Source organism: Pangasianodon hypophthalmus, chromosome 13 (genome assembly GCF_027358585.1).
Source record: "Pangasianodon hypophthalmus isolate fPanHyp1 chromosome 13, fPanHyp1.pri, whole genome shotgun sequence".
In the NCBI taxonomy this organism is placed as follows: domain Eukaryota; kingdom Metazoa; phylum Chordata; class Actinopteri; order Siluriformes; family Pangasiidae; genus Pangasianodon; species Pangasianodon hypophthalmus.
The window spans coordinates 3,860,764-3,878,215 of NC_069722.1; the positions used below are offsets into that span (position 1 = coordinate 3,860,764).

Here is a 17,452-nt window from a genome sequence, read left to right on the forward strand (position 1 = left end):
CTAGCTAGTTACGTGCATTAACACACTAAAGGAAATGAATGAGTTTTGGATTGTTATCTTCTAACAAAGCTTCTATTGCAAATAGTGTTTATGGCCTCAACAAGTCACTGGTCAACGTTACGGCTATGAGCACACGTGAAAATGTTATTCACGTCTAGCTAACATTTTTATTTTCTCTCTAAAGTGACTGTGTAGTAAGAAGGAGAGTTATATGACGACTGTGCATCAAACTTTTCCACAAACCTGCACAAACGTCTCGGTGTGGCGGCAGGATTAAACATACACACTAAATACATTTTTTTTTTTTTCGTTTTTAAAAGTCAGTAGGGAGTAGAGTTTTCTCCTTTTTCTGGCCGTTGAACCTATTTGTCGTCTAGGCAACTAAGAATAAAAATCTAATATCCTACAGCAACTCCTTCTTATCGACTGTGTCCCATACACACCACTTTCATTCCCAATCATTGGGTTTCTCATCTCCTTCCTGTTTTCCTTTACTGGATTATATGCTTTTTAGCAGCAAAATCCAGGAGTGTGAGTTCTTCCTAAGCATTCTCTGCCTAAATCACAATCGATCAGAATGCAGTCATGGTACACGCTCGATAATAATCTGATCACCATTGCTATAGATATTATTCTGACTCCTTCATCAGCTTTACTTTTCTTCTCGTCTTTTCTCTTTTCGATCATACTGGCATTTACAGTGAAATAATTACAGTGAAAGATGCAACTAATCACCCTCTCCATCCCCCCTTCCCCTAATTTTCTCCCTAATTTGGTCTTCAGCAATTCCCAGCCATCGTATCATAAGACAGCGACTAACTGGGGAGGGAGAAGGCTAACGTATGCTTTCTCCGAGATTTGTGAATCCAGCAAATTGCATCCTTTTGCTCAGGCTCATGAGGAAAGCCCCGTCCACCCTCTTCCACATACGTGACCTGACAGACACTCATGATTGGCTAGTATCACTGAGATAGCAAAAGAGAGAAAATAATGCCAAGTTTGAGAGAACGGGCCAATTTTGCTCTCTTGGACTCTCTGTCATTGATGGCTGTGGCATCGTCAGGATTTGAACTCCAGACCAGCTTCTGTTGTGCTGCTATGGAGCCATTTTAACCAGCAGGGAAAATAAGAGTGAGGTTTTTGCCCTTGAGCACATATCCAGAATGACGATTAATGCTGCATTCGACTTACCAACTTCCTAAGTTGGAACTCGGAATAATTGTGTGTTTATATTTTCCTCCTCAAAACAGCGAATTTTATAGCTAATGTTATAGAGCTGACAAGCGAATATGTCAGTATGATTGATCTAAAGTAAAAACTAGTATATACAGAATAACTCATTTAAAGGTAAAGAAGTGCTATGATGTTTATCGTTGATGCTGAGAGCAGCCATGCTGATTTGACGTCACTTGCTAAACTCGGGCTTAAGAAGACCGTCCCAAGTTTACAAGTAGGAATTATGAGTTTTCTTTAGTTTTTCCTAGACAGAGATCAGAAATTCCGATTTACCCTTTAGTTGAATGCAGCATTAATGCTGAAATTGCACACATCAATATTCAGAGCTCAGACTTAGCAACATAGTACTACATAACCAAGCAGTACTCAGACAGTTACATGAGATTTCCGCACGTGAGGCAGACGTTTTCTTTTACAAAATAAGAGATATGTCTCAGTTATGTGTGATTTTGACCTTGAACTTAAGTCAATTTGCATGATAACAACCCAAGTGAGGAGCAGTACTAAGACCAGTTTGATCTACTTAATAATTAACAGCATCGACGTTGTTTATTTTTCTATAGCAGCACGTCCTGAAGTGGTTCATCACTCTCATACCACACCAATTCAATATAGTTTATATCATAAGCAATTTACAGTTGCGTTTAATGTTGTAAAGCATCCACAAAACAAGTTCCTATCATTTGCACTACAGCAGTTCGTTCCCTCACCAGCTTTTAAACTTTCCACTAATTTACTGTAAAATCTACAGCCAACTTTGACACATGGAATAAAATTCTACATCTAAACGACTCTACAAGGAGTGAACAGCTATAAATGGCTCCTAATTGGAGCTACAATCCACTAAATCGAGTGTGGAAGTCATTATTATACACCCTATGTAGTGCACGTGTATAGGGAGCAGGGAGCCATTTGGGATTCAGGCTCGGATTGCCGTTCCGGCCCGCAGAGACCACCGGGAAATGAGACTGCTCTTTTCTAGTTTTAGCTAACTGGAGGAGTGAGGATCTGAGGATTTGAGAGAGAGAAGGAGGAGGAGGAGGAGGAGAAGGAAGGAAGATAGATGTTGTGTGGTTTTGGCCTGCATTTAATTGTGCGGGTTCAGTTTACAGGCTGTTGGCAGCACGAGCTCTCCCTCGTAAGAAATGTAGCGCAGCCAATTTTACAGTAATAGCCTATCAATGGTGGGATCGGCCAGCCTGCCAGCGGCGGAATGAAATTTTTGACTGCCGCGTCGATAAATCGTCGTGGGAGTTCGAGGGGTTCCGACGACGGTCGGGAAAAAAATTGAAAGGGAGGCTGGAGAGGGCTGACGGAGTCCTGATGGGCCACTGCAATACAGCATAAAAGGCCATGAATAAATCCTTACCGAGTCCTGTGCTGAACACTGTAGGACTTCATTCATCACTGTAGGTGTTAATTCAACACACCACAAAGCTACACCTACATTAACACCTCCAGTGATGAATGGAGTCCTATAGTGTTGTGCGCAGTGCACAGATGCCTCACACCTTCACGCATGCCCAGTTCTCCGAGAGGTGACACGAGGAACAGTGCGCATAAAAATCTGCTGCATCCACCATCTTAACAAGCCACGCTCCCTAAAAAAGAGGAGGAGGGGGGAGTGTATGGAGACCTGCATATGTCGCAGAGTGGTAGGAGAATTCGGTGTTCTCGGCCCATATCCCCCTGCTAATCGTCCCCACTATATTTAGATGCTAGTAGATGAAGTTAGGGGAGGGAGTGGAGATGCAGCAGGGGAGTGCGCGCTCTCGCGTCAATACGTCTAATGCAAATGCACGGCGACGACAAACCCACAGATGCTTGTGTACTGAAAATGTGGACAGTGTCGTAATTACGCCTGAGGAGACACAGACACAAACATTTCAGAAAGGGAGTTAGTTGTAGAACTAGAATGTTAGAATAACTAAAATGTTATTCCAGAACTGCTCATATTCACAATTTAGAATAGTAGAATATTCTGGAATTAGAATGCTAGAATCAAGAATATTATTCTAGCATTGCTTAGATTCTAGAATTAAAACGTTAGAACCTAAAATTATTCTAGAATTAGAAAGTTAGAGGCTAAAATGTTATTCTAGAACTGCTCATAGTTGAGATTTAGAATATTAGAACCTAGCATTTTATTTTGGAATTGCTCGTATTCTAGAATTAGAATGTTAGAACCTATAAAGTTATTTTAGAATTGCTCATATTCTAGAATTAGAATGTTAGAACTTAGAACGCTATTTTAGAATTGCTCATATTCTAGAATTAGAATGTTAGAACCTATAAAGTTATTTTAGAATTGCTCATATTCTAGAATTAGAATGTTAGAACTTAGAACGCTATTTTAGAATTGCTCATATTCTAGAATTAGAATGTTAGAACCTATAAAGTTATTTTAAAATTGCTCATATTCTAGAATCAGAATATTAGAACCTAGAATTGTTCACCGCATGCAGGATAAGTAAAGAATAAAACACTCCATGTCATGCTGTTATAGGAAAATAATCAACAACGAAGTGGTTTGATTAAGTGGAGTTAATGTTACTACTACAAAGTTGATTATTTTCCAAGAACAGCATGTCCTGAAGTGTTTACTTCCTCTTATACCACAGCAATTTGTCAACAATTTACAATTTTTTGTTAAGTAAAGAACAGCACATCATATGCTTTATCCATTTATAGTTACAATTAATGTTGAGGAACATCCACAAAATCAGTTACTTCATTTTCTCATTTATATTATAGCAGCTATGAACAGTTCTCTCACCAGCCTCTGTTTTTTATTTTTCTTTTTTTCCACCATCTTGATGTTAATAAAACAAAACAAATGCAGGTCATCATGTCATCATGTCATCATGTCATCAAAAAACTCCAAGCGTAAACTCCCATGTATAAAAGAAAATAACGAGACGATGTAAAGCTGCTGTGTTTAACACGTCCTCTGGGTTGGTAATAAATAAACCAAACGTCGCTGAGAAAGTGAAGGACGATGCGCCTCGTTCCTCGAGTTCAAGTCACAGCACTGTTTTTAAGTGAAAAAAGCCCCGAGCTGTGACGCACAGCACTTATTTTCAGCGCCAGTGTTCACCACTCAGTGTCACTTAATGCTTCCAAACACCTGGAGGGGAGCAGTGCAGAGGGAACCGAGCCGTTTATAGTGCAGGGTACGGACACTCGGCAGAAAGCCACGGTCAGGCGAGAAGGACTCCTTTTCGAGCAAAACAGTCTCATTTCATCCGTGATCTAAAGCTAATCACTTGGAGTGGAAATGTCAAGAGAGGGGATGTTAAAGGTGAAGTCAGGAACATTTTTAATATTTAGCTTCTTAAATAAAATATCTGCTCAGGATAGACAATCTGACCTCATGGTGCACCAGGTTCTGTAAAGGAATAATGTGGACCACCACAGGAGGCGTCTCTACATCCAGTCAGTTCAGAAAGCGCCGCCTCTTGCACCATCATTCGGGCGTTCTAGCCTGAGTGTGTTTTGGGGGCGTGTCTTTAAAGGGAACACTGAAAGATGGGTCTGTATTGATACAACCACTGCAGAAATGAAAATTCAAAGAATTTACAATTCCTGATCTGAGGAAAAACATCTTCTTGGATGGTTTTATAGCAAAATACACAAGATAGAAGTTAATCAAGTGGATGAGCGAACTCCTAAACCGGGGTCATCATGTGGTGGACCTCGTTGCCTATGTGGACCCAGGTTGCAAGTCCAAATCCTAAGAGTCCCAGACAAACCCTTGAGTAAATCCACTACCTTATGAATTGAATTCTGCCTCACTTGAGAGTCTCTTTGGATAAAATAATCAGCCAGAAATTAAGAAAAGAAAATCAAAGCCAAAAAAAGACGCTGGAGTATTTAAGCCAATCTCTGTGCCTCTTTATTTCCTAATAAAATACTATTAATGTGTAATTTTACTTTATATTATAATATAACTAGATTTATTCAATTTTATATCACTGCATCAGGTCCAAACCTGTTTTTTTTTCTCCTCAAATTGTTGAACCTTGCATCATAAGACTGAAACAAACATGTCATGATCACATCACGGTAGGTTTTGTGTTGTCATGACAGTTTGATCCAAGGCTATAACGGCTGCCGGTACGAGAACTTGCTGTGACGGTTGCCACATTTTTTTGATCACAGTCTGTGTTTCAGTGTGTGCTAATTTTCACTCTGTCATGCTTTAGAGGATGTATTTTAGAAAATATTTCATGATGTCATAATATCAGTCGAAAAATATGTCAACTTGAATACACTTAGTAAAAGACTGTTATGACATCAAACATTATGGCAAAAGTCATTTATTGGTAATGCAGTGGCACTTACTGGCATGACTGGCATTACTACATACGACGGTCTTATGAACTGGTTATGTCAGTCTTATGATGCAGGATTCAAATACATTCGCAGGAAATGTATGCTTCCGTTTTAGCCAGTGTTTAAATCCTCGAAAGCTTTTGACTCACTTCCATCAGTCACAGAATGATTGCTACAGTTCACATCACATATACCATGTCGCAATTTATACTTGCATATGCCACAATATTATGACTATAGTTTTCTGTAAAGATGTTATTATATCTCCATGTGTAACACAAGCATCTGAAATCACAAGACAAAAGCTAGAATCTCAGTGTGCCTTATTAGTTCACAGACATTTTATTAACATTAATGTAACAAACATTTAAACGTAACACTGTGATTACGGCAAAACTGAAGGAAGGCATTTGGAACTATTTCTCCTGCAAGATATTACAGAAAAAAATTCCCAGCATCCCCAGTGTCCCCAGTGCCCCCAGCATCCCAGGTATCTCCAATATCCACAGGGTTGTTTCTATGAGGGTTACCATTTTGTTTCCTTTCTATTTGCATTTTTAATAGTTTTAGTCTCCAAAATGTACAAAGACTGCACATCCCCAGAATCCCCAGTTTTCTCAGCATCCCCAGTGTCCCCAATGCGCCAGCATCCCGAGTGTTCCCAGTATCCCCATTGACCTCAGCATCCCCAGTGTTCCCAGTATCCCCATTGACCTCAGCATCCTGAGTGTTCCCAGCATCCCCAGAATCCCCAGTGTCCCCAGTGCCACAGCATCCCCAGTGTTCCCAGCATCCACATTGTCCCCAGCATCTCCAGTGTTCCCAGCATCCCCAGCGTCCCCAATGCCACAGCATCCCCAGTGTTCCCAGCATCCACATTGTCCCCAGCATCCACATTGTCCCCAGCATCTCAACGTCCCCTGCATACCCGTTGTCCCCAGCATCCCCGTTGTCCCCAGCATCCCCGTTGTCCCCAGCATCCCCGTTGTCCCCAGCATCCCCATTGTTCCCAGCATCCGTAGTATCCCCAGTGTCCTCAATGCTCCCAGCATCCCCAGTACTCCCAGCATCCCCAGTACTCCCAGTTTCCCTATCAGTCACAACATCCCCAGTGTTCCCAGTATCCCCAGCATCCCAAGTGTCTCCAATTCCCCAGCATCCTCTGTGTCCCAAGCATCACCAATATCCCTAGTGTCCCCAGCAACATCCTGAGTGTCTCCAGCGCCTCCAGCATCCTGAGTGTCTGCAGCATCCCCACAATCCTCAGCACCACCAGTATCCCGAGTGCCCCCATCTTCCCCACCAACCACAGCATCTCCAGTAACCCAACCATCCCCAACAACCCCAATGAAAGTTTTTCCTGTGAATTACAATTTTGTTTGCTTTTCTATTTGCATGTTTGATAGTTTTACCCCTCCAAAACCAACAATATGTATATAGATACTATATAAAAGACTGCACAACCCCAGTATCCCCAGTGTCCCCAGGTTCCCTGGTGCCCCAGCACCACCAGCTTCCCCAGTGTCCCATGCATCTGAGTGTTACCATTTTGCATTTCGCTTCTCTATTTGCAAGTTTGATAGTTTTACCCTCCAAAATCAACATTAAAGCATTCACCATAAAAAGAGCCATTGAACAAATTTAAAAGACTGACCTTTGAATGTAATAATAGTGATTGTTGCGCTGGATGGGGAAAATATAAAAATACGATGCTACTTCAAATACGCAATAATCAAAAAGAACAACTATCAGAAATGAGGACAAGTAAGTATGCTGATAAAACACAACGCTGTATTGTTTTAATGACGGCTCATACACTTCTTTTAAAACGTCGCTGATTTCAACACTGGACAGCGTCACTGACGGCTCGCTCAGGCTGGGAGTGTAGTGCAGTAGTACACTACACCACACACACACACACACACACACACACACACACACACACACACACGCACCCTGGCAGAGAGATGGCTAATAAAACATTAAGCTGCAGTGTTTTACTCACATTAAACCTAGAAATCCATGTATCGACTGATTACGAGAAAACAGCAACAAACCTCTGCTTCTTGTATCTTAAACAACCGCTCTTCTTTTATGCTTCTGAGCGTACAAGTACAGCAATTTACACTTTACATCACATCTTGCATAAAATTTGAGAGACTTCCCAGACTCAGTGAAACCACGATTTAGCTTGCAAAGCCAACCCAAGGTGAACTGCTGAGGACTGACGTTAATTAATGGCTTTTTACCCCACAAGAGAAATTTGGCAGCGGGAACAAAGCGGCTTTCTAAGAATAATGTATAGCGGGTTTATTTTGACTCCGGGCTGTTGCTAAGAAACGCTGCGAGTGCGTTTCTGTAGTCCATCGAATGTTTGTTCAGGCATGGCGAAAAGGGGGAGGGCTTTTGTGCGTGAACGGCTGGCGGTTGATCGCTCACCGGCCCTGACAGCATGTTCAGCAAATTCCCATTCGTCTTAGCCGATTTCTGCACTGAGGGAAAATAAATACATGCTTTGGTACTTCAATTGCACCGCGAACAATCTAATCACTGGCGAAAGTGCTCGCACAGCAGAACAGGACGAGAAAAGTGGGTAATAAAGCATTACGCTGCATTGTTTTAATGGTGGCTCATTTGCTGCTGATCACTTCTTTTAAAACCTGCGGTTGATCATGAGGAACATGATGAGAAATGCAAACAGAGATGAAAGTCTGCTTTGTTTTGCTTTGTAAGTGAAGCCTCGTTTGCTTTGGGAATATCGTTTTTTTTTTTTTCTAAAAAAAAAAAAATCAACAAGATTTACCATAACGTCTATAAGATTTCAGCTGCACAACATATTGTTACGACATGAGGACGATACTGGTCTTTGTATGACAGAGTGTGCAAATGAGCACTATTACAAAATCACGTCTTTGTTATGTAATAAATAAAACACTTGGGAGCATGCTGTTATAGTAAAATAATACGTGACAGGGTGGTGTGATGGTGCAGAGTTACTGTTACCACACTGAAGTTGATTATTTTCCATCATGTCCTTAAGTTTTATTCTTCTTGTTGGCAATTTGCCACCAAGTTTTTTTTTTATTTATTATTTGCCACCAATTTTTTTAAATTTATTATTAATTCAATTTAATTCAATTTTATCTGTATAGCGCTTTTCATTACTGTTATTAATGAACGACATGTCATACTTTTTATCCATTTATAGTTACATTTAATGTTGTGGCTCGCCCAAGAAACAAGTTAGCTCCAGTTCTCACTTATGTTATACCAACAATAAACAGTCATTCCTTCACCAGCTTCTCTTTTTTCTCTCTCTCGAAGAAAAATGCATCCTGAAGACTTTCCTATGGTGGAAAACTGACAGTTACAGCTTAACTGTTACAAAGCACTGACACTGGAGACTCCTTCCATAAATGCTGAATATTCGTCTCCTGCACCACATCAACTATTATATATATTTGTTAAATAACAAATCAAATTATATTAAATCCATTTAATATAATACACGTCCCTATGAACTAGGTATTACTATAGAAATGATAACGTATCGGAACAAGCACGCTAATGTAAACCCGTGATATGTAGCCGGGACTACTGTCACCTTCTGACCAATCAGATTGAGGAACACCGCTGTTGTATCACTGAGATTGGACATACAGTATATTCTGCAATTTTATGCCATGATAATAAACTAATACTAGATTGAATGTGGTGTGTGATTTTTTTTTTTCATACCATGAAAGCCAACTTGTTTTTCTGTCCAGGTCAGCGACCAATCAGCAGGTTCCCGGTTCATACAGCCTGCTCTATGATCTATGCTCTAATAAACTGACTGGCAATTTAGCATGTGGGTCATACACAGAGTGCTGCAGCATCAGGATAATTAAACACCCTGCTTTCACAGCAAAACACACAGAAGAGCTGAAACGCAGGAATAACAGAGATGAACCCGAACAGTGTACAGGCGGAGAAGTGCTTCCGTGCTGATTTTAGTAATGCAATCCCACAATCCCACCCTCCTGTCACCCCACACTCTCCCACCAGAGAAGCGTCCGCTTGACTTATGGCTCACGATCGTGCGGCTCTTAATGAAATGCACTGCGTCCGTTCCATTCCGCGTTTGTCCGTGAGGTTGTGGGCGGGGGGAGAGAGTGCTAGCACAGCCGCAGAGTGTGTGTGTGTGTGTGTGTGTGTGTGTGTGTGTTCAACCATGGGGAGAGTAATGCAAGATTAAGAACATGTGCTGTGGTTACTACAGCACTACAGTTAAATCTGTCAGAGAACTCACACTCACACACACACACACACACACACACACACACACACACACACACACACACACACACACACACACCGATTAAAAAAATGACAAGAAACACTGACTTTTAATGGAAGATATAAAGAGTGTGCATGCATTAGCATGCTCTCTCTCTTACTCACGCGCACACACACACACACACACACACACAGAGTCCATAGTCTCTTTTCAACCCCCCTCTCTATACTGTGCTTGTGTGCTGCAGCAGAAAGCAGCGCGCAGTCAGCTAGTATGAGCCGCCGCAGTGCTACGCTATAGCACAGGAGGAGAGAGAGGGGGGGGGGGGGGAGAGAGAGAGAGAGAGAGAGAGAGAGAGAGAGAGAGTAAGGTGGACGAGAGAGAGAGAGAGGGCACAGAGGTTGCAAGTGATGATTAGTAGTGCAGCGTATAGACAGATAGACAGACAGATAGATAGGTAGATAGAAAGACAGAGACAGAAGCAAAGAGGGAAAGAGTCAGGAACAGAGAGAAAGACAGAGAGAGAGACAGAAGCAGAGAAAGACAGAAAAAGAGAGACAGAGAGACAGAAACAGAGAGAAACAGAAACAGAGAGAGTGAAAGAGAAATAGACTCAGACAGACAGAAAGAGAGAGCGAGAAAGACAGAAAAAGAGAGACACAAACAGAGAGAGCAAGAGAAAAAAAGTCAGAAAGGGAGAGAGAGACAGAGAGAGAAAGACAGAGCGGAACAGAGAGAGAGAGAGAGAGAGAGAGAGAGGGCACGGAGGTTGTAAGTGATGATTAGTAGCGCAGTGTGTGACACTCTGTACTCGTACTTCAGCGCACTAATAAAGCACCGCACACGTCAACATCACCTTCCTCAGGACAATGAGAACTGCTGCAACTGCTCCTGACTACAAATTCCACAGGACTTTAAAGCTATTGCTTGAGAACTGAATAAAATATGTGTTTTTGGCATCCTAATTAAAGCAAAATATGTGATATAGGAACTCATAAAACGGATAGCTTCGGTTCTAAAATCTGATTGGCTAAGCTGTGTTCAAAGCCGTTGCAAAATATACTCTGGAACTACACACACCGGTAAGAGCATCACAATAACTGAATTCTGTATGAACACACCAGGTTTTAAACCAATAAAACTGTTACACTTATGCCACTGCTCTGTCCATGTTTGTCCGTTATGTTGCTTAGCAACTGAAGCTTACTGTTAACAAACTACGTTTTTGCACTGCGTGGTTTTACACCCATGTTAAATTCATGTTTAGTGTTTACTTCAGAAAGGCAATTAAACAACACTAACAATTTCATAGAATTACGCAGGAATCTGTATAAAAGCTAATGAAGGTTAAGGTCGGGGGGCGGAGCTTAGTAGTAATATCTTTTCTAATGACTGTATTCGTGTGAAATCAAACAAATTCAACCACATTGAACATGAGATCGGTTTCAATAAAGATATTGTTTAAAGGGAGCTTATAAGATTTAACAGTAGCATTTGAACAGACAACTGATGCGTCCTTTTTCAAAAACGGACTCCTGCGTTTTTTAATTAAATGACCGAGGACAGCTGCAGAGGACCACAGTATCATGATCACCTCATTCTGAAAGTGACTTGTGCTATAAACAACTCAAATAAGAGTCTGCTCCCGCATCGCCAATCAGACAACGTGTTCCTTACACGGATCATAAACGCTCTGGAGCAGAGCTGAGTGTCTGAATAAGCTGATGGTGGCTGCAGGAGTCAGGGCTCGAGCTGAGTAAGCATGACAGAGACACTCAAGCTCAAACTGCTGCTGCTGCAGGCCACCGAAAGCCAAAACCCAGAGAACCCTTTTCCTTCATGCTCTACTGGAACGATTTGTCCACTCCGAGCCGAAAGGGCGCCAAGGCCATGCGGCATACCTGCGCTTACTCAGATCCGCATTGTGTACACGGCGAGAAAGAAGGATCCAAAAGACACCATTTCAAACCATACTGATTCCCCAGAAAGCACTCTCGCCAGGAATGGTTTCAGAAGATCACCAATCACCAAGATCCAAATGAAAGCAGATGGGATGAAAAAGCAGGCAGGTTGATTTTATTAGCACTTAGGTTCTGTTTATTTAGAGGGTTAAAAATGAAACCGTGGTTAGCGTTACCACTTGCAAGATACCACTGCTACTTCAACAGTCCTTTTCCCAAGCGTAAACCCAGACACATCTTCTCTTTCGTGCTCTCCTGGGAAAATATGCCCAAAAACATGGCGCATATCCATGCTTGCTCATATTCTCAACATTTTCTCTTGTTGAAAAATTCCAAAGGGATTTCCCTACATTCTAGCACTCTTTAACCTCACTCCATAACCTAAAAACCTTCAAGGAAAAGGGGTTCTTCATGGGTTCTTTGTACGTGAAGGCTTGTTAGTCTCCTAAAATGGCTCTAGAATTCATTCTGATGAACGAGGCAAACACTTCTAGGGTTCTACACAGATCCTTTGTGTTCAAACCAATAACCCTTAAGGGTTTCAGACCTGAGCTTTTTTTTTTCTCGAAAGTGTGATGTGGTGATGATGTTGACCACCATGATGAAGACCTCACCACACTCTTCCATATATTTCTATGGTCTCAAACACTTTTTCTTTAATGCAAGAGCTTATAACACTCACTGGCTCCAGTTCCCATTTGCCAAAATTTTCATAAAACATTTCCTTCAAATCCTTTAAAACACCGTGAACTTCCAGCAGCTGTTGGCTTAATACTGTTCACTCGAGTAACTACACATTGCTCCTTTTAGTTTACTGTAGTCATTAATTCATCTTTAGTAACCATTTTTTATTCTAGTCAGGACAACAGAGGATCAAGAGAACACTGGCCGTGAGGCAGGAATACACTCGGGATGGGACGCCAGTTCATCACAGGGCAAAATTCGAGTCATCGATCCACTTCCTGTCATGTTTTTGGGAGATGGGAGGAAATCAGAGAACCCATAGAAAAACCACACGGACTCGGGGAGAACATCTGAAACTCCACACAGATAGTAACCCAAGCTCAGGATTGAAAAAACAGTATTCTTTTAAGATTATTACTTGACACAGTGTATGAGATCCCAATGAATCCTTGACTGAATTCTATAACGAAGTGTGTGATAATGTGTTTTCTCCATGTCAGATAATGAAGATCCTGTTAAAGAAAATTACTACGTTTTGCTTATGTGATCATTCAACACGATCTGGAAAATGGTCGTATAGAAAACGGCCTTGCGTAAACACAAATATTTTTCAAACTGACCTTTAGGTAATATTAATATTTCTTCCTGTCCATAAGCATGTTTCGTTTTACATTTCGCCATTGTGACTATTATAGTCGTAGCTGTTCTGTGGGTTTTCCGTAATCCTATGTCATCCTCCTATTGGTGGTTTTTAGGTGAGAGTTGTGAAAAATGAGGATGAAAATCCTACAGTGTAGCTAGCACTGAACAGAAGACAGGAGAGAGTTATTGTGTCATCTGAAATAACAGCCAATCAGATTCAATATGCAAATCCAGGCCATGAAACACTAGTTTACAAGGTGAAAGGAAGGACTGTGCAGGTTTGGGGGCGTTCCTAATTTGCATATTCATCAACTCTGGATTTTTCTTTTTTTTTTTTGATGAGGGTAAATTGTGGGTGCTCCTTTTTTTTTTTTTTTTTTTTTTTTTTTTAGTTTAATTGAATTTTTTGGGGGGTGGGGCATTGCACAATTCATTATTATGCAATATATAAACATTTTCGGGTTTGCAAAAAAAAGTTTTGAGTAAAATATAAATGAATTTTAAGTGTCTTTGGGGGAAAACTAACAATTAGCAAACTCAGCAAACAATTCTAAATGTGTGTGTATGACAGATTTCCTTAAGCTGTTTGGCTCCTGTAAACCTAAATGTGTGTGTGTGTGTGTGTGTGTGTGAGAAAGAAAGAGAGAGCGCGAGACATTGTATAGTTTTATCTTAAATGTATAGGATGTATAGTTCTACACAACCACACTATATTCTAAATCTGACCAAGAAATGGATGGCTGGGGTGAAAGAAAGGCAGAGATGGAGAGTAAGACAACACGAGATTGAATCATCTGATTGGCGAAAGCGACAAAGAGAAAAAGCTCACTGCAGAAAAAAATGTAATCAAGCGTGGGAAAGTGCTGGTGGGGACGGACGCGGGTGCTGCAAGCCCGAGACGCCGCCTGAGAGTTAACCGTCTCACAAAAAAATGCACGAAAATAATGTACAAAAAATTCTATATATGTAGAGAATGAATTATGTTTTGCATTTTTAATTCATGCACAGTAGGATTCTGAAATCTAACAGCGAGGTTTCACCAAAATTAAGTTCCTTTTCTACCGAGCTCCTTTTCTATCGCACTAAAATCTACTTACGGAATGTGACGAAATCCGCAGCATTGAATTAACACACTTGAAAATGAAATCGGATATTTTTTTTAGCCTTCCTGTGCTGTCAAGACAGTTCAGGATCATTACTGTGGTGCTTTGGTTCTTATAATGTAATCATCTCTGTGTGTGTTTATCCGATTTCTACCTAGCCTTGTGATGTAGAGTTTAAAGTTACACTACAGATAAATAGTTTATACACTCTGAGAGAGTACCTTTTGTTCCTTTAATATGTATTTCTCACCTGGAAACGTCAATAGCGTATTTGGACCATATCACCTTGCAGAGCTAAGTTTTAAAGGTACACTTGATGCAGTTTTAATTTCAGGTAAAATACACATACAGAGTACAAAGCCGACGAGGAACGGTACAGTTTAGCATCCTTTTCCTGAGAGTGGATGACTCCAAACAGATGCACTGTAGGTGTTTATTTGCAGATCTAAGTGTTAATTCAACACAATAAATAAGAGTACATGACCGTATGTGTCATAAGAGAAATTCATTATTGACATCATATTGAATTAGGTGTTAGTTTGATACTTTAAGAGTGAATTTAAGGCTGTAGGTGTGTTAATTCAACACTAAGAGATAATGCAGCACTTTAGAGGTTAGATAAGAGTATGAGTATACATACGCATATATTATAAGTAAACTTTTTTTGCTAAAGAAAGATTTTAGCAGTGTTATTAACATCATGGGTGTTAGTGGACCACTACAAGAGTGGACCAAGAGTGAGAGTGCATCCAATAATGTAGTGAATGGAGAGATGTGCTAATTTATCACATTTTAGCATGTAGTGCATTAAAGACTGTGAGAGAGTGTGAGATCTGTTCAGTTCAGCACTGCAGTAGTTCATGCACCAGTGCAGAATTCATTCAGTGTATTAAAGAGTGTGGGAGTGTGAGGGTGCACCACTGTGGGTGTTAATTACAGGCTGTAAGAGTGAACCGTGCACCGCATGTTTGCGGTGATCCGTCACTCACCCGCGCGTATTTGGACGAGTACGGGTCCTCGAAGAGCGCCCAGACGCGCGGCTGCCACACGCTCCACCAGCTCGGCTTGCCGCCGTCCTCGTGCAGGCAGAGCCGCTTGAGGTCTCCGTCGGCCCCGCCCCCTCCGCCGCCACCGGCCAGCGCCGCAGCCTCGTCCTCCGGCGCGTCCGGCTCGGGCGTCTCGAAGCTGTCGAGCGCCTCCTCGGCGTCGCGGTGCTGCCGGTAGTTCATCCAGCAGCACGCCTCCACGTCCGTCTCGTCGATGCCCCAGAAGGCGAGCTCCTCCTCGAAGAGCGGGCCGCACACATCGCCGGGACAGTGCAGCTTGCCGGTGCGGTAGTAGTTGAGGATGAAGGCGAACGTGCTCGGGTGCCGGTCGAAGAAGAACTCGTCCGACTTGGGGTCGTAGTCGAAGTTACTGCACGCGTCGGGCTCGGTGAGCCAGGAGAGGCGCGTGCCGGGCAGCGTGCGGAGCGTGCTGCGGTAGGTCTCGTGCCGCACGCCGCCGCAGTTGATCACGATGCGCTCGCTGTCCGACGGGCAAGTCATGTCGGCGCTCGCGCATGCTTTGGCGCACGACTTGCTGCCACCCTTGCGCCCTCTGAAAGAGGAGACGCACACCGAGCTGAGCATAGAGGAGGAGGTGGAGGGGGCGGGGAGAGAAAGACGGGGAGGGGGAGGAGCCTGAGAGGAGAGAGAGAGAGAGAGAGAGAGAGAGAGATGCGTTAACACACAGGTTCTCCGTTTTGGAGAGACACACCACTACTCATTTTTGATATTCTCAAACACACCTGATCCTGATCCTGATCCTGATCCAACTTATTTACATTCTACAGTTTCATCATTTCTCTTCTGCAACAACCTGAGCCAAATCATGATGGAGGTGAGTATCTGAAACAGTGCCCTACTCCGAACTAGTGCCCTTATTCCCTCCTTATTCCTCTTTATTCCCTATAAACAGCAAAGCACTTTATGGGTATTCAGGGTTTCCCTGCTCTAGCTCCCAGGATCCAAGCGCTTCATCACATGTGATGGATCAAGTGAGCTGAGCCAGGGAAAGCTTCAAATCAGAGAACCTCTGCTCTCATGGTAGCACAGTGATTAAAGCATTGGGCTACTGATCAGAAGGTTGTGAGTTCAAATCCCAGCAGTGTCAAGCTGCAACTGTTGGCAGCAAACAGTTCACTTAATGCTGCTTAGTTGTATCTTGTCTCAAGTGTAGGTCACTGTGGATTTAAAAAAAAAATCATCAGCCAAATGTTCAGTGATGTAAAGTCATGTTTCCCATTCCTGGTCCTGCACTCTTAGGAAAAGAAGGGTTCATTGCCTAAAATGAGGTTTCTTAGCATTTTGGAACATTTCTGATAGGGAAACACTCTGTTGTAGGCTTTATGGATGTAACCAAATACAAACACATTATTCAGAACGAACACATAGTGTGTTGTAAAGAGATACAAATAGTAGGAGTACTATGTGTTAGGGTTTTTTTTTTTCCACCAAGAACTTTCCAGAAAGGTTTACATCTGGTTGAGAATAAAGGTGTGTATCAGTACTGGGATCTCATAGGAAGCAAAAAAAAAAAAATCTTACAAATGGGAGGTTTTTACTTTCATGAGGGCAAGAGTGAGTGGTCGGTTGGATATGAAGCTCGTGGAAGACCTTGTTCATTAACACGAACATGTGGCAGTGTGCATTGCATTCACACTGTTCATCCATTCATCCTAGTCAAGATCTACTACAGCTACTACAGTAGTTTGTTTATATTTTGGAAAATAGAACCAACTAAATTTGTTAGAAATATATTATCACAGGCAGGTACAAACAAATGTATGAACTACTCGAGTGATGTAGCTGGGGATGAGGAACTGTCGGAGTCAGAATTCACATACCATGGCATTTCTACCTCTTGGTTGTTTTCAAGTGTTTCCAAGGGCAGAGTGGTAAGGTTCATATTTAATTAAAAAAATCTGTCCAGTTTAGGCCACACCCACTTCAGATATACATCCAAATACAGATAGAGATATAGATATGGATGGATATTTGGGGCATTAAACACTAACAGAAACAGATAGTGGAATTGTTTTATACCCCTAGTAGGCTTCTACACAGAACATTGAATGGACTGCACTGCATTTTCATGATTGTCACCTGATTCCTGTAATCTGAACTGAACTCTGCAGCAAGTTAACAAACCCTTCATGATCCTAAAATCGT

General features: G+C 41.9%; 1 protein-coding gene across 10 annotated transcripts in view; it reads right to left on the reverse strand.

The window, feature by feature from the left end:
* Positions 1–17,452, reverse strand: part of kcnc3a (potassium voltage-gated channel, Shaw-related subfamily, member 3a) — a 97,133-nt gene that overhangs the window by 65,677 nt on the left and 14,004 nt on the right. For all 10 annotated transcript variants that reach the window (XR_008303170.1, XR_008303171.1, XM_034309836.2 and 7 more), the window contains one exon: positions 15,230–15,922. Coding sequence is in view for 8 of the 10 variants with exons in the window: in XM_034309836.2 (XP_034165727.1) it covers positions 15,230–15,871 (642 nt within the window). In the remaining 2 variants the exon portion in view is untranslated. The remainder of the gene's footprint in view (positions 1–15,229; positions 15,923–17,452) is intronic.